The sequence below is a fragment of the Gavia stellata genome, chromosome 4 (genome assembly GCF_030936135.1).
Source record: "Gavia stellata isolate bGavSte3 chromosome 4, bGavSte3.hap2, whole genome shotgun sequence".
Classification (NCBI taxonomy): Eukaryota; Metazoa; Chordata; class Aves; order Gaviiformes; family Gaviidae; genus Gavia; species Gavia stellata.
The window spans coordinates 68121256-68148419 of NC_082597.1; the positions used below are offsets into that span (position 1 = coordinate 68121256).

The 27164-nt window shown below is 41.8% G+C and overlaps 2 protein-coding genes across 2 annotated transcripts in view; both read right to left on the reverse strand.

Annotated features, from left to right (window-relative positions):
• LOC104258862 (sodium- and chloride-dependent GABA transporter 2) overlaps nucleotides 1-7596 on the reverse strand; it is a 41403-nt gene extending 33807 nt beyond the window's left edge. Inside the window, exon 1 of the mRNA XM_059817226.1 lies at nucleotides 7258-7596. The gene's annotated coding sequence lies outside the window, so the exon portion shown is untranslated. The remainder of the gene's footprint in view (nucleotides 1-7257) is intronic.
• Nucleotides 7597-13046: 5450 nt separating this feature from the next.
• KDM5A (lysine demethylase 5A) overlaps nucleotides 13047-27164 on the reverse strand; it is a 52280-nt gene continuing 38162 nt past the window's right edge. Inside the window, exons 23-28 of the mRNA XM_059817326.1 lie at nucleotides 25689-26240; nucleotides 24749-24892; nucleotides 21220-21379; nucleotides 20706-20926; nucleotides 17752-18162; nucleotides 13047-15557 (exon numbers count right to left, since the gene is read on the reverse strand). Coding sequence (XP_059673309.1) covers nucleotides 15345-15557; nucleotides 17752-18162; nucleotides 20706-20926; nucleotides 21220-21379; nucleotides 24749-24892; nucleotides 25689-26240 — 1701 coding nt within the window. The 3' untranslated portion in view covers nucleotides 13047-15344. The remainder of the gene's footprint in view (nucleotides 15558-17751; nucleotides 18163-20705; nucleotides 20927-21219; nucleotides 21380-24748; nucleotides 24893-25688; nucleotides 26241-27164) is intronic.

Sequence of the window (27164 nt, forward strand, 5' to 3'; positions counted from 1 at the left end):
GGGAAGGAGGTCTTAGGATTATTGCAGGTAGTTACCTGACAACACTAGCTCCATGCTTTGAGGCCATAAAAAAGGCAAAGAGAATGGAATATTGTTCATGGTAGATGTGTTACAGCTGTGATGATCCAAGGATGTAAGTGAGGCAAGGTTTTTAAAATATCTGGGGCAAGAGAGAACAAAAAAAAACCAAAAAAAACCCCCCAAAAAATCACACTTTTGCATTCAGTGTCCTGGTATCAGGCCTGCAAAGCAGCAGCAAAACCTGAGCTGTGTACAGGCAGTTTGAGAAGGTATTAGGAGAACAACAGGAACAAAGCAGCAAACACTGTGGTGTCACCACATTAATCTATGGTGTATCCACACAGCACCAGACTTCCTACACGAGAAACAGGGGAAGGGAAGAGGGACAAGCAGAAGTAAGGAACGGATTCAACCAAGGAGTGATCAAATACACGACCACTCCTTGTCTCAGGAAGAGATACGTAGGATAAAAGGAGGGTGACAACAAAGGTCTAGGAAACAAGGAAAAGACAGAGAAGATTAATATATCGTCTGCCGCATCTCATAGTGCAACAACTAATGGCACGCGATGAAATATTCAGATTTAAAACAAAAGGAAATACTTTCTCCTCCCACTATGCATAATTAATTAAACATTGTACCTGTGGCCACTGCCACAGAATATTGTTCGGAAAGGAACCAGGCAAATTCACAAAAGGCAGCTCCTCCACAGCAGCGTTAAAGAGGATGGTCCAAATAAAACAGTCAGCTCCAGTCCTCAAATCAGTGGTTGCTGGAAACCAGGGAATATGTTCCAAAGGAGGAATTACGCGAGATGGTGAGAAGCGGAGGACATCCCTGTGGAGAAACCATCTCACAGTAAATAGTGTAGTTGTTAAATAGTTAGGGTAAGGATATAGGGATTAAAAAACAACATCAAAGTCAAATAATACCTTGCCTTGTGCAACAGATTGGTGTAAGGAGAGAGGAGATTGAATAAGGAAACATTTCTAGAGATTCTCAAAACTACTGTGTGCATCAGCATCGCTGCTCAAATATCCCTGGATAACCACAATCACTACAGCGCACCGATGGCAATTATCTTATCAACAAGGCGACAAGCTAATTGGCAGGAACTAATAGACTGTGATAGAAAACTGTGTACTCAATAAGAAACTATTTGACTTCCGCCCAGTGAGATAAGACTGCGCTGAACACAACAATAAGTTGAAAATGGAAACAAATTTTCAGCGTAAACACAACCCGCAAAGGGAAGTATTAAATCTACAAGTGCAAAAGCAAGCTGGAAAATCCCAAGCGAAGCATATTTAAAGTAAAACGTCACTTTACACATCTTCTGGGGTGAAACAAGAAAAAGTCCATATGGTTTGGGGAGATGTTACTTGAGAGATTTAAAAAAAAAAAAAAAAAAAAACCAAACCGATCTTTTTACTCTAGATAGGAAGAGAACTAACAAATATCACAAAGGATCAGTTAAGACTACAGAAAAAGATGTTTTCAATATGCATTTTTGAAATTGCAGAAAGCAAAGAAACTGGGAGGGACTTTTAATCAGCCCATCAGAGGCAATGAAAATCTAAAGGGAAAAATGCAAAGGATGAAATCTCGATGTCTAGGATTTTGAGTCTGTAACCATATCTCAGACAAGTGGAAGAAGGGGGACAGTCAGAAAGAAAACCTTAGGAAACAGATTTGCAAGACACAAATAAGAGAGATGGAAGAATGTGAATCTTTTTCAAAAAAAAAAAAAAAGGAACAAGCCTAGATAACATGCACACTGTAGTAACAGGAGAACAATTTCATCCTGAGATAATGCCATTTAAAAATATTTGGACAGATACACATATGTGTATTTTATTTATATGAATAAGGAGAATGGCCATGGAAGGGCTTTTGCAGCCGTGTTTGCCACCTGGAGTGGTGCAAGCTGAACCTCACCGGGCAGCTGCAGAGCATCTTTCTCCCAATGCTACAAGTTCTGGCAAGTGGCAGCGCTGATGCTGGCACCTGTCCCGCGTGCATTGCGCTCACGCCACCCCCCAGGATGGCACAAGGGGATAATTTTGTGGGTGGCCTCACCTGTCAGAGGTACAAAATGGGAGGCTGCCTATTTAGGAACCTCCCAGAGCACAGGGCTGAAGACGGTGCCAGCCGGAGCAGCCACGCTCCTCCCAGCCCTGCCACACGTGGCAGGGCCGTAACCCACCATTTATCGGGCCAGCTCGTGCTGGAGCGATGCCTCCCCAAGCAGGTCCTGAAGCAGGTTCCAGGTCCAGGGAGGCTGCCAAGCTGTCTTTGCTGGCACAGAGCAGCGCAGCGTTGGTGCACGTGGCATGAGTGGTGCACAGCTGGCTTAGCCACTTCTCCCCAACACCCGTTTTTGAGAAGATCAAGAGTGCTGGACCAGGGGGGTCTCTGTCAGCATACCTCACACCTCAGCCAGGATGAGGGCTGGAAAATCCTGATCCTAATGGCTATTGATTCCTCTCTTGAAATTTATGTTGTGTTTTGCTCATCTTTCTCTTTACCTTACAACATTTGCCAAGATATCTGCCTGCAGCTTGGTCCCAGTCTTCCACCGGCAGCTGAGGCTGCACTCCTGGGGAACTGCTCATAGCCCGAACAAAGCAAGCCTGGAATGAGCTTCCTCTGGAGATAACGAGGTACTTCGATATTTTCTGGGTCATGCGTGCACAAGAACTGGCCCCAGCCCACCCCATCCTGCACAGCGAGCACACACAAGCACTGGCCCTGCGTGCTCTAGTAGGAACCACAGGACTTACTCCCAGGTCTGGTCTTGCTTCACACCTACATCCAGCTGAGCAGGGAACGAGCGTTAATTAGATTTCTTTCCTCTGAAGCACCCAGCCATCTCCAGCCACTTGGAGAGGGGGCTCAAATATAAAAGAAGGAGGAATTCAAAGGCACTTGCTTAGAGGGATGACGAGGGGAAAAGAGGAGAGGGAAATGGTTACACAATCTCTTAAAGCTCTGCAAGTAGCAGCAACTTTCAAATGAACTTATGCTCCTAACCCACCCAAGCACTTTTAGGAGAGTGGCCAGAGCACAATTGCTGCTGTTGCTTCAGTGTTCCCGAGGTGAAGAAGCCATCAGCTGTGTCTGACCTTTGCTGAGCACCAAGATCAGCTACACTCTTCATTTCAACCTCCCCCTCCGTTCCTCTGCCACACGTGACAAACTGCCTCCACACGTTTCGGGGCCATGTAATCTTGCAAGCCACCTCCCAGCTTCCAGGAACACAATTTGCCGTTATATTATCTGGGAACCAAAGGCCAGAACAAATATGATACATTTTCTCTATCTGATAACCACCCTGCTACTGGCCTTTTCAGCCTGAAAATGTTATTCAGCTTAAGTGACCATGGCTGTAGTAAGAAAATTGTCAGAAATATGCAGAGAAAGAGGATAAATAGAGGCTGATACTGGCTGGCACATATCAGGAACCTGGAGACCGCTCAGCAGAGAAAGAAGGCAAAGCACAAAGGATTGGCTCCTGTTTGAGCCACTAAGGTCCCCCCCAGAAAGGCACATGTATTTTGAAACTACAATGGCAGGAGCCAAAAGCCATTGCAAGAGCCTGCAGTTCCCACAGTGACAGAAGATCCTACTGCAGCCATTTGGACAGCCTCATTCAGATGCAGTCTCCCTAGCAAATACCTGCTTCCAAATAATGACCCGAATGACCAGAATCCCGAGGCAAGAAAAACCCTGTCTCCACTGGACGCCTGCAGAGCTGCAGCGGCCTCACTTTTGTACCCAGGCTGTTTGTGGGGCAAGATACGTCTGTCTGTGGACACTGTGCTCTGCATACAGGAGATAAACGGACGACACTCCTGTGTTAGCCAGAGCTCAGGGACCAGCTTGAACACAGGACAGCATGCTCAGAGCACGTACAGCGCTGGAGAACCCTCACCTGCAGATATCGCTGCCATACCCCCCCGCTCCTCTGCACGCAGAAGCTAAGGGTGATGCTTGCACTGCGCTTGGTGTGAGGCTGACAGCGTGCTGGCGAGTCCCTCTCTATGCACCTCTGATCAAAGGTCAAATGTGGTAGAGCATAGAGGGAGATAAGTTGAGACCAAAAGGACTGTGCCCCCAGACCTGCTTTGGCCTTATTATGAGTTCCCAGCTGCGTAAGGGAGGGGCAGCAACAGAGCTGCTGATTCCCATTGCCGCTATCTCAGCTACGTTCAGTGCTGGTGGTTTCTCCCCCAGAAAAGGATGGAAACAGCAGTGCTTCTTGGATGTGCACTTGTCCATCCGGAACAGCAAACCCAAGACTAAGGCAGGAATGCGCAGGCACTTGTATTACAAGCACAAGCGCAGCAGGTGTGCCCAGGCAGGCAGATCTGCAGTGCTTCGCATCTTACCTCTGCTTTGACTTCTGCTTAGTAGTAGCTTGTATCTGTTAAACACTGGCCCTTTGCACAGAGGAGCAAAGAACAGGGTTTTTTCTGCTGAGAATTCAAGTGTCATTTATGGACAAACACAAAAGCACTGCAAGGTTATGCAGTTATAAGCACATACGTATAGATACTTACATATATGCTTATAATATATAATATAAACAAGAGTTGAGTAGCAAGCAAAGATTCCTGAGTCTGGAGTCCAATCTTTTTAGCATCTCCTTCTGCTTTCCTCCCAACTCCATCAGGTACCACCAGTTCCTCAGGGCTCTTCCCTAGTTCCACTTCGCCAGCAACTGGGCAGCCTGAACAAACCCTTGCAGAGTAACTGTGGGAACAGAGCCTGAGCACATTTTAGGGAGAGGGCAGGAATCACCACCCTTCCGAAGACTAGTCATCGACCTCCTGATGTGAAAATTGATAGTTTGCATCAAGAAAATAGAACTCACTGGTTTGTTCTTGCAGCCAAGGAGCTAATTAGAGGGCATTTTCATATCAAGAACCATATGCCAAAAGGAATTCATAATTTCAGGCTAGTAACAATAGCAGTATTGCTTAAGTGGCCCAGAAGTGAGAAGTATGAGATCAGCAGATTGATTAGGTACAGGGTAGATTGTGGGGTAGAGAAGGACCTGTATATTGGGACCATCGCGATGATGGTCTTTCCTTATGCTCTGCACATCCTACTCCTCTGAGGTGAAGATATAAATCTGAAACAGACTGTCTCAGAAAGAATGAAATCAAAGCCTTTGATAGGGCTAGGATTTACATGCCCCTGCACCCTGTCTGCCTGCAAGGAGGATGTTCCGGCAGGAAAAAGGAAAAGCTTTTCTCAGAGGTGAGACAGGGTTGCACCCACTTAACTGATCTTCCACAGAAAACCTGTAATCTGGTTTTAAACAGGCAAGGTTTAGGCAGTGTTCTCAGACAATCTGTTCATACTTATTTACACACTCTAAAAAAAGTAAAAGGATACTTTGTCATTCAGGAGACCTACTGAGCTGGTAACTACTCAGAATACAAAGTTTCCATTCTGGAAGAAAATCCAACAGTCAGATAGTCATTGGTGGACAGAATGAGAGAAAGTTTTTAAAAGTTTCTCAGAAACAAGTTTTCTAAGAGATGTAAAAACGAAAACTTTGGCATTTCAAAAAAGGTCAATAAGAAACAAAACATGGGCTCAGTTTTTCCGGCTTCCAAAAATCAGAAATACAGCAGATTTTAGAAAGTCCCTGTGCTGCCAGGAGACTACCTCTTCAAAACGTGGCAGGCAGCCCTCATCTCAGCACAAGGAGTGCCCCAGCTGAGCTCCTGGGCCAGCGCAGCACACAGGGATGCTGTGCTTGGAGAGGCACCACCTGGGAGTCCGGAGCCCATCCCTGACATGCCCCCGGTCACAAGCATCCCTGCAAGGCTCCGGAGAGCTTGCCAGCTCCCAGCTGCTGCTCATCAGAAGGAGTTTGTGTCTCTTGTTTTGCTTCTTGTCTTTCTTTCAGACTTAGACACTTTTTCCTCAAAAATACGGGTAGAGTCAATCTTATTTTTCTGTTGGTGAGTGTCAGAGATGAGAAAGCTAAGTCTCAAATTAGATCCACCTGATGACTGAAGAAAGCTAACCCTTCCAGTCAAGAGGAGGAATGGCAGTGGCACAGGGGCTTGGTGCCCAGGCACTAGGCACAGAGATATTAGCAAAGCCACGTGTGTGTTGGGTCTGGCTGGGTCAACCCACCACACACGTGCTAAATGGAGAAGGTAGCTTCTTGGCACTGCTTAAGAGCAGCCTTCTCCAGAGGGAATGAAAGAGGCGCTGTTGCTCACGTCCTTCACTCTTTGTCATTTTTGAATACCAAATTCCAAGCCATGTTACCCTCTTGCCACCATGAATTCAAACACTGATGCCCACCTGAAATAAAACACACAGGGGCTGACCTGACCAAGAGGTCAGAGGGGGAAATACACACAAATGCAAGGTATTTCCACCATGAACATTAATTAATTTATTTCCTTCAGCCAGACAGGCTCAGAGCATTGCTGGTCTTTTTGGTAGAAGACACTTCATTCCTGGCCACTGCAAGCTAAGGCAGAGGGTCAGGTATTGCTTGCCAATCATCTGACAAGTGCTGGAAATGTGGTTTCATTAAGTCAATCACAGCCCAGATGTGAAGTTTTCATAGCGATCAGAGAAAACAATGCAAGCATCCATGGTGATGTGTCCAGATGGTGGAAATAATTTAGAATATGGAACCAATTAAACCTTTAATCTTGGTATACACCATAACTGGGATCTAGGGGGAAAATGAAACTGGTCTTTGATATTCTTATTTACCCTGCAAGTTTCCTACAGCAACGTTTGAACTGCATAGCAGTACCAGCATACACCCTTCTGCTAGAAGAGAAGATGTGGATTTACACTGGAGCAAACCAGAAAACAGCCCTTTTTTATTGCAGTCCAAATCTGGTCCTACTGATGTTAATGGACATGGACGTAGCACTTTGCTCACTGAGGAGGAAAGAGAGGGACTTCAGGAGGGAGCAACTTCCTGGAGAGAGAAAACTGGGCTTTGACCGTGCAGCCGCAGCGAGGAACCCTAGCGATGCCCCACACAGCCTGTTGACTATGACAGCACAGATAATACCTCACACCACTGTCAAAAGTAGTCTGAGGATGCACATGCCTCCGTGCTGTTCCCAAGCTCAGCTCAGGGCTGCCTGGAAGGCTGAGCTGCAGAGCCTCTCCGCTTCCAGCAACCAGTTGATGGAGAAGCTGGAGTATCAGCCAGGGCTGACAGGACAGCAGCAAGGTGCTAGCCTGCATGGAGGATGCTCTGTCTTGGAGGTAGGGAATGGCAGCTCCGCAATTCTCCAGAGTGGGATAAGGAAATACTGAGCTGCAAGGTAGGAAAAGCTCTGGAGAGGCAGTTTGCAGTCTCAGAGCTTCTCTGAAAGCAGACAGGCAGCCCTAGAAGGGTGGGAGGTGAGATGTCCCCTGCTGGGAAGGCAAAGCAGCTGAGGAGGAGCAAAAAGAGCCTGTAAAGGGAATTTGTCCTGATTTCCTTTGGCCTCACTTCCCTCAGGGATTTCCCAAGGTGCAATGGGAAGGCCTGAGGGAAGAAAGCAAAAAACACATGAAGCAATTGTGTTTCTTTGAGATCACGGGAGCTGAGAAAGAAACAGGGACTTAGAACAGCTGTTTCCTAGGACAAAGCAAAGCAAGTTTCTTCTTGCAGAAATCTTGGGTGTTACTTGTGCAGCAGCACTCTCTGCACACTCTGTAAACAGGAGTTACAAAAAAAAAAAAGTGCTGCCTTTCTGCTCCAAACAGGAATCTGACCCATCAGCTTCCTAGAATTGCCTTACTCAGCAAGAAAAAAAGAAAAAAAAAAACAACCAACCTTTAAGTTGTGAATACTTTTCTGTTGCTGTGTATTCTCTTCCATTATTTTTTATTTGTTCAGTTTTGTGTATTCTCTAATTTTCTAACACCCCTAAATGCTGGGGTGTCACCATTCCAAGTGTATTCCTACCAGAAGCCAGGGAAAATCAGTACTCCAGCCTTCAATTCCCTGTGTGCGCATTCAGGAACAGGGCAGGATCCTTTCAGAGCACTATATTGCATCTTTACTAATTCATAACCTGTCATCCATTCCCTTCTAACAAATGCAGCTTGCAAAAATACGGGAGACATGAAAGGCCACTAAAGCATCATAAACATGGGAAGCACTCTCCTAAACTCCTTAATTCTTCTGAAAACCACTTACAATCCACTTTCTTCTGCACTTACATTCCCCGCAGACACAGTGAGTGGTAGTCCAGGGCTTAGGGCATCAGCGCTGGACTATGTCAGCTTCTTCCCTCCTTCACATTCAGTAGGCTTTCCAGACATGTTGATTACCAGGGAAGTCTGTCCACCCCTCAAGGGCAAAGACTCTGCTTTCCCTCTGGCAAGCTACTCCACGGTTTACTTTCATACAGCAGTAATTTTGAAAAAAGGACTGATGATCTGCCAATCTTGGTTAAAAACTATGGAAAAGGCCATAGTGTAACACCCAGAAAGCAAGCAACCCAGCTGTCTTTAAAGCTTATAAGGAGGGATGCAAACCTGGATAATGGTTTACAGCTGCACCATCTTCTAGCAATAGGTGAAGAGCAGAAGTACCATGCACTCACCTGGGGGTTCCATCAGCATTAGGTAGGGTTGCTACCAGATGATTCCACTTCTTTACCAGGTATTCTCAGACACTGGTGTGCAGTGATTGTCTCTCCCAAGAATGTTTCTAGGCAAAGCTAAGATACTTATCTCCTGCCTCCCTCCTGCATAAGAGACTATCAGGAAGGTTGGCAAGGAAATAATGGGATGCGATGCTATCAATACACTGATAATGTCTAGATTTTTATCTTTCCAGCATTTCACTCTGATAATGCCATTGCAAAGACACACACCAGACCTGGCTAGCTGAATTTCCAGCTGAAAAAAGGGAAAAGTTAAACCATTAGCTGACAGAAGTAAACAGAATGTGCTACTCATCTCACATTCCACTAAAATCTGAGCTATTCCTCAAATTCATGATTTGGATTTGTGTAGGCCCTACTGCTACTATCATAGAACAACAGTAAAAACCACCTTATTTCTCCGCAGAGCAACATAGTGTGCCCATTGCCTGATGAGTGACTTGAGTTGCTGCAAGACTCAGCATCAACCTGGAAACGGATGCAGCAGTTTGATCTGCTGGCACATCACCCATCCATTAAAGGCAGATGCCAGGCTGGCTAGTGACAGCAACCGTCTCAGGACCTGCGTGTTCAGACACGGCTGCTCTCCTCGGATATTAATACCCACAGCAGTTCCCTCTGGCACCTGGCTTTAAATGACTTTTTTTGAGGGAGTGGGGGGTGATAGACAAGACTGCCAAAAATTGGCCTTTGAAAAGCCTCCAGCTGAGACACAATGCCCCATCTAGGATTAAAACTACTCACTGCAGCAGGGCTTTTGTTTCAAAGGCATTCATCAGAGCATGCCTCCTTACAAATATTTCTGTTTTTCAATAAATCCTTGCTACATTCATTGCCTTTACCTTGCAACTTAACATTTATTTGTACCAAGCCATCTAATTACATAAGGCTCAATGCTCTCAATCTCTTGCTGTGCAGTTTCCAGCTGTCCTACACACTTATCACCCACCCAAAGCCAGCATGGCTAGAATTTCGATAAGGGCTGGATTTATTGCATCTCCCCACTGCCTCGGTGCTCCAAGCAGAGTTCCTGTTTGGTTCAGGCAGGCTGACCAAACACATTCTTAGTGACCGCAGCTGGAGAGGATTTGAAGGAGTTCCCTGCTTTTCATTTTCGTCTAACTCAAGGAAGCCTCAAATCTTGCTTTTAGCAGATTACAGTTCTCAACTACTTACTGGGGCATTAACAGTGATTTCAGGAATGATTTTAAGAAACTTTTTGCACCCTTTCAAAATCTTTCGTTTCCAACATACAAAATGACTGTTAACGTACAGCAGTTCTTTCAACCAGTCATTATTTTTAAAGGTATGCAACACGTAGAATGACAGCAAGGCAGTTGATGAATATCTGAATATTTTTTGCTTTACTTTGCTACAACTCTGTGTTGCACTTGTTCTAATCACAGTTATTAGAACAACACAAAATAAAGGTGATAGCTATCCTTGGACATCTGCCTAGTAAACAGCCCACTGTTGAATGAACAAGGCTGTAGAGTGTTTCGTTTCTCCTAGATCAGATGCCCCCATTCATGCTTATTTGTATTATGCTTTTCTTCCAGTGTGAAGAACTGTGTGCAAAAGAACCATGCATCAATAACACTGACTTCAACCAGATGAGCTTGGACTTGTATCTAGAGGTAGGGGACTGACATAACTGCTCACTAGCCCACATGGAGTTTAGGTATGAGCAGCACTTGAAAAAGCTGGTTCTGCCATTTAGTTTTCCATGCATCTTACAAACAGCAGTTCAAACAGGTTGTTGGTGGTTTTTTTTTTTCTTCTTCAAATCTTATATGCCACAATGATGAACGAAACCTAGGAAAATGTCTGCATGGAGGATCATTTTCTTGATGGATTGTGATGAACCCTTCTGCACATCACGCCTGTTCAATGAAGAAGAGGAAATGAGGAGTATGCAGACAACTACAGGGCAGCTAGCCTCACTCTGGTCCCTGGGAAGATTACGGAACAAATCGTCCTTAAAGCCACATCCCGGCCCATGAAGGATAAAGTGACTGGTAATAATCACCACTATAGTGCTAGCCCAATCTGGTTGTCATCTGTGATGAGTCCTATGGACAAAGGGAGAGCAGTGGTTGTTTACTCTGACTTACAGCAAAAAACAGAGTGGACAGACAACCTACAACAGGGGTGAAAAATGGGGTGGACTGCTGTGCTCAGAGTTTAGTAGTCAACGATTTGAGATCTAGGAGGTGGCCAGCTGCAAGTGGAGTACCTCAGAGGTTGGTACTGGAGACAATACTGTTTTATGTCTTACCCACCTGGGTGATGGGATAGAGTGAACCCTCATCAAGTTTGCAGATGACGCCAAACTGAATGATGGGGGGAGGATGGGAGCAGGACAACCCAAAACATGGGAGAAGGCTCCCATTCAGTTGAATCTTGACTGGCTGGAGTGATGGTCTGATGGAAAATTTGTTCATCAGTCCTGCACCTGAGAAATAATAAATCAAGGGACCTGGGGCTAACGGTGGACACACTGAATAGGAGTCAGTAGTGTGCCCCCTTGCAGCTATAAAGGCCAACGCTGTACCAGGCTGCATAGTAAGACCATAGCCAGCAGGTTAAAAGGAAGTTATTTTTCCCCCTGTATTCAACACTTGTAAGCTGCATCTGGTGTAAAATATCCAGGTTTGGGCTCCTCAGTATAAAACCAGACACTGAAAAACCTGGAACAAGTCCAGCTGAGGACCACCAAGATTGTTAGAAGGCTGCAGCACATGACATGGCTCAATGGAGGCTGAGCTGGGTTTGTTCAGCTTGGAAATTAAGGCTGCAGGACCTGCAGTCTTCAACTACCTAATGGATTGTTACAGAAGATATGGAGCCAGGCAACAGGCAAGCTACAGCAAGTGAGTATCTGACTGTACATCAGACAAAAGTTTGCACTGAAGATGCTACAAAACCAGAACAGGAAGCCAGAGAGGTTGTTGAATGCCCATCTCTGGAAACACTCAAAATGCGATTGGACACAGCCCTGAAAAACTTGACCTACTCTCAAAGTCAGCCCTGCTTTGGTCAGGTGGTTGACCCAGATGACCTCCAGAAGTCCCCCCAACATAAATTACTCTATGATTCTAAAAGCTGAAAAGATCAATGCAAGCTTCACAGTGTGGCTAACAAAACACACAGACATCTGTTTATCTTATGCTGTGTGACTGGACTGTATTGCAATCCCTTAAGATAATTTTCATAGTATCATCAATTTTACCTTAAGCTCTCATTATCAAATAGACGAGTCTGCACAAGCATTCAGGTACAGATGATGTGTCAAAAGCACGAATCCTAAAAGTAATGGTACTGAAGTTCAGCAGTGATGTTTATCTCTATGCAAATAATAAAGCTGCCCAATTCCGGGCCCTGGTTCTTAAAAAAAAAAACAAACCTTGAAACTACATGGTTTGGATAAGATATACAGCTCAAGTCCTGGCCATTTTTAGTTCCTCACAACAGTTCAGGTCATTTCTTTGACCTTTTGTGTCAGACACATTAAGAGAAATAACATGAACAGTGGCTAGCATCCTTTGCAGAATAGTGTTGACATGTACCTTTCTCGATACACAAGCTAAGATTTTGTGTATACTGAGATTTTGTCCCCAAAGCATGACAGATTTTTCCTACAGCTGTAGCAGACATGTAAGAAAATTATTTCCTTAGCTTAACTTTGGCTTGCTTATTTGCATATGTTTTTCTAAAAATTCAGAACTCTAAGATCTGGAGACAATACCACAGCCGTAGCTTTAGGTTTTTCAACCACTAACTACATATCTACAGATTTTTCCAAAAGTTAACATTTATTCGTAAGTTCATACTATCAGCAATCCTTTGAGAGGAATTATGCTCTTAAAAAATAAGCTTAAACAATAAGATGTAAAGCTAATAATGGTATTCGGTTTATGAACACCTTACCCGAAAGCAGATGAGACATCTGTAACTAGAAAAAGTGTGGCAACCTCTCCTTTTGACAGTGTAATAAAGAGCCATGCAATAATATGAAAAACAGCTACTAAAAATGTGACCTTTTGCACATTATTTGCACATTTCTTTCTGTTTACTTTTTTCTATGCTTGTTACAAGCAGAATGATTGACCGTTGCATCATATAGCTGTTTGTTTCCTTCTCGTTGTAACTAGTGCTACTGTTAACATTCTCCAGCACACCTTCTACTCAGGGAAACAGGAACATTCAATGCAAATTTACTAAAAGATCTCTTTTCCAGTTGATGATAATTACATATAACAATGACTTTATTGCGACAGAGAACGTAGGAATGGTTAAGAGGATATGCTCAGTGGCTAACAGGATATGCTAACCATATTTTCCCTGTTGTGTCACGGATTCTAGGAGTCAGGAAAGAATACAGAACACTGGGATTCTTTAAGAAATCTTGTACTAGTCTACTTCTGGAACGATTAAACATCTGTGACAGATAGTCTATCCACTCCATATAGGGAAACATTTATGTAGTACCATCAGTTAAAGCTTGAAGGAAAGTAACATCTGTTTAAACCAGTTTACCAAAACTAAGCATACATTAAGAAAAAAAAATGTAACTGGAGGCAAAAAGAGGGTATGTCTAGCTATAGCATAGACTCCTTCATAAATAAGTAAACAAATAATACTCTTAAGTTTGCTAGGGTGCCCGTTCAGCCACATGCTTAACCACAGCTTGTTTCTGCTTTTAACACCATATTAGTCTTTAAGGAGCAGGAATTAGAAGTCTGTGCCCAATTTGTACTCAAAGCTCCCAAGACTCTGTATCTTCTGCCCTCCATCTTAGCTCTTTTTCTTTCGCATATCTTCCTCTTCCCAGGCAGCAGGCACAAATAAAACAAACCAATAAAGTTCGTCTACCTGAGCTGAATTTTTTTTGGATGGATAATTCTGCCAGATAAATAAACTTCCAAATATTAGAGAACAAGAGAAGGGACACAGAACAGTCAAGACAGAACACTTTTGGTTTTGTCAATATTTCTTTAAATCCCAATCCAGCTCCTAGTAAGACTGGACACTACTTACAACACTCCTAGAACTGCAGAAGAATGGAAACACAATAGGGAGCGAGTGGAGAGGGGGACAAGACAGCCCAGTGGCTGGCTTCAGACATTCACATACACAAAGCCAGCATCCACTGGAGTCGTTAAGGCCCAGATGCCCCACTAATAGGAACAAACCCAAACACAAAGGTAGCACATGAAATGTATTTACCTATTTAAACACAGGCAGCTGGTCAGGCTAGAATGGGGAAGGTAACTGCTAATTCCTTGTACTACAAGGAAGGAATGGAGTAAAAAAACCCAAGCCCACGGGCAGGTTTTTGCTTTGTGAACCTCTGTCTGTGCTGCTGGTTAACAGTGGTAAGTATAAAAAAATCAAAGAAAAATAATCTATTTATAGAACAAGTCAGTAGTCTGAGACATTTAGAAAAAAGTAAAAACAAGTCCTTCTTTAAAAATGGATTTACTAAAACAACTGTCACCCAGGATGACCCCAAGCCCTCTGGTCCTCTGGCAAAGCCAGGGGCAACTTCAAACAAGAACTGTTGCTGATTGTACACTGGTACACATCCAGCAAAGCCAGCAGGGAGGGGGATTTGCGCTGCCAACAGTATCTGCAGACTGCTTGCTGGTATCGCTTGAGGCCATGCCCGTAGCCTGGTGATACTGGAAATAGTTGTGAGTGAAACTTTTCACAGAAGTACATGTCAGTGTAACCTCTGAGGTAAGTGGGCTGTCTTCTTTCCTTCCCATCCCTGGGTACAGATCACAGAAGCTGGTGCCGTGGGTGCTGTACCTCCTTGCCAGCTCCATCCTGCATGAGACAACTTTAATGTGCAGGAGTGCAGAACTCTAAGCAAAGCCTAGAACAGGAGAGGGCACCCCTGTGGAAAAGGAAGCACTCTGCTCTTCCCAAGCTCTGGTCTAGCTAGACATCATCAATATTTTCTGGCCCTCCTCAGGACAGGAAGATCAGCTGTTCCCCACTAAGGCAAAAATTTTGTCTAGTGGAGTAGAGTTGGGTTTTCTTTTTTGGTAAACAGAACCTTTGCTGATTTCTGAGATCATGAGCTCCTCTGCCCTTTAGCTACAAAAGAGAAATTAAAAGAAATTCATCCACTTGCTCCCATCCTTATAGTGTAGTGCTAGCTGCCTGGATATGGAGGCAACTTAACTCTCCCAAGACACTGCCCTACTCAGTGGGTTGGCACGGCGAGGCAAAAGGTAACTTCCGAAGTCACCTCCTTAGGGTAACCTGGTAGGCATAAAAGCTCCAGCCTATGCCCACCAATTCCAGGGCAGCTCCACTGCCAACATATACTTCTAACACCCTGAAGTGTCTGATCTAACAGCCTCAGGTTTGCTCAGTCTCTAAGAGCAACAGCCACACTCAAAGATGGAAATACTCAAGTCAAAAAACACTGGCTGGAGCTCCTAATCAGGCGGTGTCTGCATAGATGAGTCGGTACCACTGTGCCTTGACGTCCCCATTGTATGAAGGAAGTCAGCTGTAAGGAAGGGACCAACTCTGCTGCAGGTCTGTACATCCTTGGAAGTGAAGCTCAGTGGCTACATTAGCTTCAAACCCTCTCTTTCTGAAGGGTTTCAGAGGTCCATTTCCCAACAAGTTCCAGGCATCGAGTAGTTGCTAACTCGTCTCCTTTAGATCTTCCATTGGTAGTTTGTAGCTCAATAAGAACGGAGGAGGTGGTGCATGAGCAGGGCTACCTGGTCCCTGCATTGGCTTCTTTGCACAGTTTATACAGATGTAATCCTCATTCTCAGCCATTTCCGGAGAGACACCAACACAAATTTGGTGAAACCACTCATCACAGCCACCGTCACACTGCACCCAGTCTACCTGCAAGAGATCAGATCAGCAACACATAGCACATTACATGGAAAGACAGAAAGGCATAGTTCCTATGAAGAAAATACCTTCTATTAAACCCACATGAAATACCTAGAACACAAAAGCTTTTAGGCACAAATTAATGCCCTATAGAGCTTGTTTTAACAAGCTGCTTCAGATTAATAAAAAAATATCACTCTTCGAACAAACCTTGCCCCTTTGCATCCTTAGATCTTCACAATACAAACACACACTGCTACGGAAGATGACACTCAGCTCTCCTCAAATGAAAGCTACATATGCAAGAACACATTTAAAATAGGAGCGTGCTCAGGGACAGTTACTACAGCATAGATGAGAGTCTACAAATGCACATCCTAAATTATATATATCCCCTTAGACTGCAATATCAAATGGTAGCTTTTGCAACTTAAAAATTACAGAAAACAGAAGGACTGGATTAGTGCTTTTGGCTAAAACCCCACATGACACCAGCAGCTTTAATACTTTTCTACCAGCTAGGTACTGGGTATACGGCTGGCCACCAAATGCCAAAAAATGCACACAAACTATAACTCCAAAGTGTCAGAACATTTAAGCTAAAATATTTCAAACTTTGAGCTGAAGTTGCTACAGAACAATTATAAAAAGGCATAAAGAGTAAATTAAAACTTAGGAAAGAAAAAAAGATTAGATTTCTGTCATTCCCTGAGTAAAAATACATGTTAATTTGAGTCAGTGGCCAGAAACTGAGATCTGCAGGATAAGGAACACAGATTCTTAATTTTAATGGGATGCACTGGTATAAAAATTGTTACTGCTGTAGTTCTGCTTTCACCTTACATGGGAATGTGAAAATGAAAATATATTAGAAAAATAACAATAGTGGCAACCTATATAAAATGAAGAAACATTATCAGCTCAAGATTTTACTTTAATTTGTAGGAAAACTGTTCCTGAACAAATTTTTAAAAATTACTAGTAATGGACACTAAGAGCTGCAGCTTCAGTCATTACATTCCTGTATCTGCCATTTTTCACTTATATGGCACTCACCTGTTGAATGTACAAAAACATGTCCAACCTTACGGAAAGACAGTCACTCTATTAAAAGCTTTGATTATACAATCAGGAATTTTACTCAGTTTAATTTATGAAAGTTTGAAAAATTTAGTACAACCTTCTTTATAATATGAACTTTAAGGCACTCTCCTCCCTCTTGCAATCTCAATTTCTGTAAAAATGTACTAATATAAGCTAATTATCATCTGTAAAGTAAAGAGATCAGTGGTACAAAGACTGTATCATCTTTTGAGTGACTGTGTGTAATTTCTAACCTTGGTCTAAGTTTAAGACTTCAAAAATGGTCTTTTAACTGGTCTTTTTAAGTGTTCAAATGATCACTTGAATTCCATGTTTCAATTTTGCAAAACAAGAAATAGGTTCTTGGCATTTGTATTTGTTTCTACTCTCTCTTGTGCAAGCCAGTGCAGTATAGTATCAATCCCACAGTTATTACTGGGAGCCGTTTTTTTCTTCTTTCTAAAATGCAGAAAAAAACATTCCGAAAAAGCCATTTTTTGATCATCAATTAGTCAGTGTTAAAAGCTGACAGTTAGGACAGGCAGTACCATAGAGGGAGGCAGATCAACTTGCTTTTTTAATAATCCAGTCAGGTCTAAAATCACTGATTATTTATCTCCACAAGAAAAATAAAGCACTGCAGTTTGTAGATCCCTCAGCCTGCAGCATCACTGTCCACAGACTGTATGCAAGAAACACAGAAAATTTACTTCATTTAGGAACGTCACACATCCCACTTCTGCTCAGAAACGCACTGAAGTCAGGAACATTTCTAGCTGAGTCGAAGAATTAATCCTTTGAATCAGACAATGTGTGTTGCACATAGCCAGCAAAAAATTACACAGCTTGAAGAAGTTAAACTTCTCAACCAAGACAAGAGTACCTTTTCTAAGATTCTAATTTTCCATCACCTTCTCCTGTTTTAAAGTACCTAAGAGAATAAGGAAGTTCTATAGTTTTATCTACTACACCTGTGTACCTACCCAAGTGCTACTCTATCCTCTCACATTTCTAATCATACCACTTTTGTTGCTCACGCTGTTCAACCTAATTACTAAATTGCACTGGAGTTTTTGATTTCACATGGAATTGCCTATGACAGAACTAAGTGAAAACTCACCTTGTCCTTGCAGGGCCTCTGGCAGTTTTGCGCAGCACATACAGCGTTCTCATCATCCGACTCTTCTGCTCCTGACCAGTCATACTTAGAAGGAATATCTAGAACTTTCTTCTCTCTTTTTTTCTCTGTGCTCTCCTTTGCTAGTTCCACCTTTGCGACAACTGCTTTCTCTCGCTTCTTCTTCCGCTCCTCTTCCTTAGCCAGTTTCTTTGCCAGCTTGTTTAGCTCCTTTGTCTTATCCATGGTGAGTTTTAGCTTCTTCTTCTTGGGTTTTTCCAGTTTTTTCAGCTCTTTGGATTTTTGCTTCATATCGCCAAAGAACTGCTCTGCTCTCTCCAGCTTTCGTTTCCGTTTCCTCTCAGAAGAGTCTCTCCCTCTCATTTTCAGTGGTTTCTCATCCATGCTGTCATCCTTCACAGAAAGGGTGAAAAGAGATTTTTTTTCAAATGCAAATTTCCATATACTGCAAACCTGTGGTTTGAGAGATGTACTTACCTCCACCATTACCCCAACATGGTATGAAGAAACCTATTCAACAACATACTGTTACAAATTCTAAACAAAAAGGGGCTCAACTTTATTTTCAGCATAGGAAAAAAAACCAGTAAGTGGTATCAACTGTGTCAAAGTACAATGAATCAAAAATGTCCAGTGGAAAAAGTAAATCATCAGCAAGGGTAAGGAGGTAGAATAGCCATTATTACAACTCCCTTCTGACATTGCTTCTTAATAAAAGTTGAGAAGATTAATCAATTTGTTAGATGCTCTTGCTTATTTTTCATCCTAGGTCAGTCTTGCCTGTAATTATTTTTGAGAGAAAGCAATTGCTATTCTGGAGATTAAGAAAGAGCAACTGGTGAATTCTTAAGGTGTATCATCAACTCAAGCAAGAGAAGAAAGTAACAGAACCATTATTTGTAAAGCTTTCAAACTGGCACACATTGTAAATATCCTGGTGTTATTAACAAATCTTGAACAGCAGATTCACATCAGAAGCAAGGCTTAAAATTTGCAAACTCTGTCACTGCAGGTAGCATCCAAAGTGACAAGTCCTATTTATATCTGAAAGGTTCACATGTATAGCTCCTTTGTACAAACAGGACTGACTCAATTTCAGTTAATCCAGCTACGTACTTTAACCTTAATAATTATTAATAAATTAAGGACATATTATAAACCAGTAAAAGACTGTTTACTGTACATTACTTAATATAGCTATTCCACCCAAAAACAGGTCCTCTGAAGAATATTTTAGAAAAGTCTACCTATTTTTCATGTAAATAGACATAGAAAAGTATTCAATTCTAAACTGTAGTTCTGGTCAAACAAGTATTCGTAAGGGTTAACCAGAAAATGTTGTAACACACACCTTAGCACCCCACCCCACACCCCCAGAAAAAGCTGTGCTTAACTATAGTGTAACAGTCTGGCATACTATTTATAAATTGCTATTTGCTGGCATGCAAACTGTTCTTCAATCAATTCCATGCCAAAACCATTACATTAAAAGAACATTAAGCTGATGAAGTGAAGTGCTTGGGTCAAACCATGGTAAAGCAGTACTTCTTTGGAGGCAGAGTCTGCTTTGTACTGCTGTCCTAACTGATGTCAGTTTGGCAACACTTTGACTTATCCATTGTATATGGACGGCACTCAGAAAATGAGACAACTGGTTAATATGCTCATCTAACATCACTGCTCACACCATGTAACCTTCCATCTTATATTATTATTAGTGACAGGACTAGAGGAAATGGCCTCAAGTTGCGACAGGGGAGGTTCAGGCTAGACATTAGGAAAAAGTTCTTCACAGAGAGTGGTGAAACACTGGAATAGGCTGCCCAGGGAGGTGGTAGAGTCACCCTCCCTGGAGGTATTCAAGGAGCGTGTGGATGTGGCATTGTGGGATGTAGCTTGATGGACATGGTGCTGTGTGGTGTTGGGTGGGTTGTGGCTTGTTATTGTTGTTGTGTGGCGTGGGTTTTGTGGGTTTTTTTTTTTTTTCTTTTCTTTTGTGGGTTTTTTGATGTTGTGTGTTTTTTTACCTTTTTTTTTTTTTTTTTTTTCCCCCCAGGTTGGACTTGATGATCTTACAGGTCTTTTCCAACCGTACTGATTCTGTGATTCTGTGATTACTGTACACTACCAAGAAGTCAAGAAAGAACCATCTTCAATATATTTCCTGTGCAGTTCAGTAACCCAAAAAGCAATAATATACTCCATAACTACACATGGTCAAACTGACCCCTAACTTCAGCACTTGACAAAGAATGAGCTCCCGTACAGCTCTGCAAAACAAGAGTTTACCTTCTCTTCCAGCACACATCCCTTACCCACTGCATGAATGAGGCTAAGTGATTTGGACTAGACCTCGGAATCAGCAAATAAACCTGCCTCATTCAATGTCAGCTGAGCAAAGTGATGAGCACATATTCACAGTATATTAATAAAAAAATTGCTATGCCTATGTTATTCTGAGGAAGAACAGGAATCAAACCACGTTTTATTACAAAAAGTGTTCTTTCCCCAGTAACAACAAAAGTTCAGCAACATACAAGTATCAAGTTATACAAGCTAAATGTAGACTTTCCATCTTTCTAAATGTTTCTTGTAATTCTTTTGCAGACCAGTTCTGATTCCAAGCATAATCAAGAACAGCGTTTCCTTCCCTAACCTCGTATTTTCTAAAATAAAGTTTGCATATGGAACTGCCTGAGAAAATTGTTCTAAATATGGTTAATTGTGGAGGACAGTGCTACGGCATAAGTGATCAAGAACTGGATTTTTGGATCTCTTATTCTGTTATTTTCTGGAATCTACTACTCCCCAGTTGAAATCCAAACATGTAAAGTAACTAAGCACTATACTACCCAAAATTATACTTTTAAAAAACCCACCAAAATAATGTGGTGCATTTTTTTTTCCATACCAGAATATTTCTTCAAGTTCCATACCTCCATGACATGAAGGAACCTGTCCTCAGAGGGTGGATGAGTAGCCTGCAAAATCCGCCAGATGTGCTGAGTCTCATCCAGTGATACCTCTAGTAGATCTCCTACCATCATTAGATCTTCTAGCTGAGCTTTCGCTCCAGGTGACAGCTCCAATACAGGGGGTTCCAAACTGCGAGGTACCAGTGGACTCTTCCGAGGCTGCTTCCTTGGAGTGCTAGAACCTTTCAGACAGGAGGCAAATCATATAAGGATAAAAGGAAGAGATCAAAACCGAAATAAATTACATACTTTTTACAACAACAATCTAAAAAGGGAGACAATCCCAAGCAAGAAACATTGACACAGGCTTATATATCAGACATCAGGAAATGAACTGCAATGTAACTCTACTGCACCTTCTTACAGACAACATAACCTCTACAACTATCACAGGTATAGAGCAGTTCCCCTCCTTACTGACTGCTCATCCCAGCTATCTGTTCAATTTTATCTCAATGTATACAAAAGCAAATACCTTGAGAGCAGCTTTTAGAAGCAGACGAATACGCGTGTTCAGCACAGAATGAGGGAGCAGTCCACATGTGTGTCACCACTTCCTCTGATTTAATGGGGATTTCCTCATCACAAAACAAATTGGGCTCCAAGCTGCTAGAAGATTTTACACTGGCATTGTCCTGAAAAAGACCCATAGAAAACATGCAACATCTGGATCCAGAAAATACTTAAGACTGAACAGTCTGTTGTTCCTAAAACCCTACTTTGAAGCACCCCACCAGAGACACCAAGACCATATGCAAAAGATACAAGTTACATCCCAACTTAAATAGTGGATAAACACAGCAACTATGGAGATAGGTCAATAGATTTATAGTTAGTGCATGAGAAACACTTGACAAGTTTCCTCACTCAGCAGCCCCTCAAGTATGGTCTTCAGAAGTCAACATTATGAGAAGAGGCTTACTCTTAGCCTACACAATTTTCTTTTTGCTTGAAAAATTTGACTGCAAGACCATAAAGACTGGCATCTTTAGAAAAGCAGGCGTATGCTGAGTAAATAATGGTTACTACAGAAAGAAATGATTAAAGATCTTACAGGTGAGGAAAAAACAGGGTGTTCCAGCACAGCAACAAATATCAACATAATGGCAAACAATCAAACATTGCCCTGGGATTGGGACTTTTATGACAGGCTTGAACCATTTTAAGATAGGACCAAACACTGAAAGGAAGAGGGCTGTAATACTTGAGACTGTTGTGAATATTTCCATTAACAGAATAACAATGGAATTGGCTTGTGCTCAGCTCAATGCATTGTGTAAGACACTCAATACGCTCAATGTATTTTGTAGGATGGATGCTTGACTTTTTAGATACATCACACTCTGAAATGGGATGAATGCCTTCAGGTGCAGGTGGATCCATTAAGAGAAGAGAGATTAGGACTCTCTTAGCAGTAGGAGAAGCTTTGTCTGACTTTGCATTACATCAGGCAGAGAATCCAAAGAAGGCACAAGCCGTCTCAGTAATTCCCTAATGCCCCCTAGTACTAACTTCTCTCTCTTCTTACTTACCCCTGCAGGTGAAATTAATAAAGATAATCTCCTCAACCAGCTGTCTATTTCCACAGCACTTTCCAGAACTTAGCTACCCTGTCACATTTGTGATGAAACTGGACAACAGGTTAAACATACCTAGCATGCCATGTAAGACTGAAATCTTTCAGAAAACAATAAAAACCAAGAAGCTGGCTTCAAAGAAAAGAAAGGCTGTAGAGCAGTTATTGACAATATTTACCTGAAGATTAGCTGTGTCAGTCCCAAAATGGCCAACTCGGGAAATTGTACCACCCAGACACTGTCATTTCATGACATAAAAAGGGAGTTTAAGAATGGTAATCTCTCTCTGGCTTTCAGTTACACGTTTAAAAGGAAGTGAAGTGCACACTAATGATTTCAGTACAGAACTAGAAGTGGGAAATTCAGATTTAAATTGCCCAGATGAAAAGGTAGAATCAATATTTAGTCAAAGAGGAATATATTTCTCCCTACATAGTAAAGGTTATGTCTCGTACAGTATCTTGTTCTGGATATCATATTATACTACATTAAAGAAAGTTCAGGGGCAATAGAGAGATTAATAAAAATATATCAACATTTGTTGGCCAAAGGCAACACAGTTGCAAAGGAATGTGATAAAATACATGAGACAAAAATGAAGGAAATTAAAGGTGAAGAAAATTTACAGTAAATTTGACCAGTCAATCAGTCTGCTTGCAACAAATCTTAAAACAAGTCTAGCTATTGCACTCAAATGAAGTATTTGCTGGCAAGAAGCACGTTTTAATTAGAAGAAGCACAATATAATCAAACAGGCCTTTTCACATCTGTTTTTGTAACCACTGTTGTACCTGAGATGTCTGAGACCATGGTTTTCGAAATAAAGTCTATGGGCCCTCAGGGATGCAAGGATTACTTCTACAGGGTCCACAAGAAGTTATTAAGAGCAAATTCATACATGATGCATCATGATCTATACACTTTTTTTTTTTTAAACACTCCACTGGAAAAACGTTTATAGATCATAAACTGAAAAAAACCAACCCTTGAAAGCCAACAGTATAAAAATAATGAAGCTCTGAGCAACTTTGCTATTTCTTTTTAACTTTGCTGCTTCTAGTTTAGACCTGAAGGATTTGGTTGCCTGAAAATTTGTCTCATATTCCAACCATGTTAGTTGACCTAACAAAAGACATTTCTGGTCCCTATCAGCTTTGCTTCAACAAATTTTTTACTTTTAGGTTTTTACAATTTCATATAGTGATGGACATCCAAATCAAAAGTGTTCAGTAACAGATTTTGAAATCGTGACAACAGAATCATTAAACAAATGAAATTACACTCCTGCAAAACCCTCAGATCCTGACAAGCATATGCCATCTTTCTTGACATATGCTTTATCACAGTCTCAGAAAATGCCACGTTTCAGAAATGCCTTAGTATGACTCCTGATGCAAAGAACAGTTTGGAAATTTTTTTTTTAATATAATAAAACTAATTTAATTAAAAGCTGTAACACCCAATTGCAATGTACTCTTGATGGCATTTCAAATGGGACTGTAAGACAAATGTATGTATTTGCATAAAGCTGCTTAGAAACAAAATACTAAAAATAAAGAGATTGAGGCAAATCATACCTGGAAAATTTGCTGTCCCTTTATAAACCAGAAAATCTGCCTTAGAAGAATTTACATGACCAGACTGTCTTTTAAGGTAGATATGACACTATCGCTAAAAAGAAAACACTGCACAAGAAGAAAACAGTGGCATTGCTTTTGCCTCTACATATATCAAAACGACATTTCAGAAGTTCTGAAGTGAAATACATGACATTGAAAACACTTGGCTATCTCTACAATTGCCTTTTCTCTTGACAGTTCTTCTCTAGTTAAAACGTATTAAAAATTTAACTGCAGTTACAATTTCTGAACTGAATCCAGACACTGATTTTACAACATGATCCAGACATCTACTCCTGAATACTTCCACACATCCAAAATTGAACACATGTACCTCCTTTATATGAGGGTTGAATGAAGAGAAAGGTATATAAAATGTGAAAGAAGCTCTGGCATCAGAAACTTATAGGGCATGCAGTTTTCAAAGACTAATTTTTTGCTGTAGCAAAAACTGATGAAGAGCTCTCCATATAGACAGTTAACTCATTTACGATTCATGGTATCTCTGAATGGGGCATAAAGACAATGTTCATCCTCCATGGTATTATAAATACAAATCCCTTGAGAAGTGTCTTTTTCCTTAGCACTAAAAAGCAGTTGGAAATTTTGAGTAAAAACATTACAAAACTTCCCAATAATCCAGAACTGAGACATTCAGATAAAATCAAGAAGTACTTCTTCTACAATAGGAGCCAGGGCAGAATGTACATAGCTTAAGATACAAAAAATACTCTGAAATAAATTTAATTAATAAAACACAGGTGTTCTGGATTAATTCCATGCAGACAAGCCACACTGGATTACTTACCTTTATGTCATAGCCATACGTCTCCCTGATGTCTTCATCAGAGTCTGTCTCTTCATCATCGTAATCCAAAGTCTGCCGTGGGGACGAGGACACACTCCCTATCACTCTGTTAAAGGCTGATTGCTGGAAACTAGTCAAGTGACCCTAGAAGAAAAATGGAATACGGGAGTGAAACAATAAAATTTCCAGAAAAATCTATAAAAAAAGCTAGAGTTACTGACAAAGAAAACAATGGTTCTTTTGGCCTGAGGATAACTGCCTGGACAGTCCCAGAAAAGCCTAGTTACAGCAAGATGCGAAGAAAGATAGGGAAATACCCAAGAAAAAGGTTCTATTAGATTGTATTTCCACGTTTTTTGAGTAATAGTGACTAGAAATATCTAGATACTGCTGTTCAGTGCTACCAAATTATAGCCTGTGGTTGTACAAACTTCTTCACCACAGCATCATCTTATCTCAATCTCAAGATGATGAGGTCAGCTGTAAAAGTACCAGTGTTTGCCTATAGTCCTTGCTGAAATGTACTAATAAAACACCAAATGCCTAACTAAGAATAACAATCCATGAGAAATTATAAATATTGAGACCTTTGATTCTGTCAAAAGAGATACAGAATTTGGACACCAAAATCACCACTGCTTTACACATCTTCAGGCCCTTAGCCAGCTGTTATATCTGAACTGATGTTTCTTACAAACACCTTCAGCAGTTGCTGACAATGAGTACAAAGCAACAGACCTGTTCCTGGAGCTGCATGTAACTGACTGAAGCCAGCCATAGCCTGAGACTGAGTAGCACAGAACTAGGTAATTTTGGTATGTCTGCTTCTCAGCTTTTAACTGCCCTCTAGTCTCCCCTAAGCTTCACCAAGAAAGATTAGGTATTTTGACACAATGAAGAAGGACAAACACGGTAAAGAGCAAGATATTCACATCTGTACCTGTAGGTCTGGGTTAGCTGCTGCTTTCTGTAGCTCTGCACTGATTATTTTCTCTGTTTTCTCCCGTGCTGCCTGCTCCACCATTCGCTGGCTGAGGACAGAAAGCTTAGCCAAAGCAGAGGACAACTCGTCAGTGGCCAAAGCCTGACGTGCTCGGTCCTGCCAACTCATGGCACGCTCTGTCAAGCACTGCAATGCCTCTCCTTCCGGCAGCCGTACAGGCAGCTTCTGCAGGGACACCAGCAGAGACAGTATTGTCTCAAGCCGTGGCCTTCGAGAACGCATGCAAAGTGGGCACAGAAACTTCACTTCCTTGGCCTGCCAACTAGAGCCCTTCTTCTGAGAACTTGTTTTGGGAAGGGGCACGCAGCCACTATGAAACCAGTCTTTGCACAGCTCACACTGTAGCATGAATCCACTAGCTGTTTTGCGGCAGATACAGAATTTGACTTCTTCGATTCGATCCACCATAGTCATCTTGGCCAGGTTAGCTGTCCTGAGAGCATGCATGGCTTCAATCTCCTTCTGTTCCCGCTCCTTGAATATAGCCACCTAGCCAGCAAAGACAAAAAACAGTTCATGACCTTCACAGCTAAGAGAGATTACGTTTTATTAGCCGTGCAGGAAAAGAAAAAAAAACCAAACCCACAAAACACATCAAGAGATTTTCCTAGTTAAACTAGCCAAAAATTTCAGAATTGTGTGATCTAATTAAAACTTCAGCTAAAACACCTCTTGCTCAATTATGCATTACTCCCCTGAGTCCTTCTGACAGAGATGCTATGTAAACTTTAGATAACTTTCTTCATATCTACAAAATTTCTGAAGTTCATAATTAAATCTGGTCTTAAATAAAGCCACCAGAAGAACAGGTTTTGACTCCAGAAAAGAAGTCAGAATCTGTTCCATTCTTCTGTCTACCAAGACTAAATGCAGCTGAGCATTGTTTCAATGTTGACTCAGCACCAGGAGCATCTGAGTGACCACGTATCTTCCTGAAGCAACTTGCATTTCCTCAATGTCTCCACTCAAGTAACTGTAACAAAGCATACTAAGGTAAAACAGACTATGTACAAGCCACATTAATGAGCCTGCGTGTATTTTCTTTCTTCCTGGAGAAAAAGCAGCCAGATGACAGCAAATTCTTCTGATAAGCTGCATCAATATCCTCCCAACAAGGAGGAATCAAATATAACATTCCCCACAGCCCAGTTTCTATGACCAAGCATTTACAGGCTGCCCTCAAAATCAACCTAACCAAATATGCCTGGGTACTGTTTTAAGGTAGAGCTGTGCCTCATTCCACGTTTTTTTGATGGGATTTCAATCAATGTTAACATTAGACGAGCAGCCACAGATATTAACCCAAGTGCATTTAAGTCTTAGACATAGCCCAATACATATTAAATACCAGCACTTATACTTTGAACTGTACTTCCCTCTACTTTCACTGCAATGAAAGCTGAACTATATTCT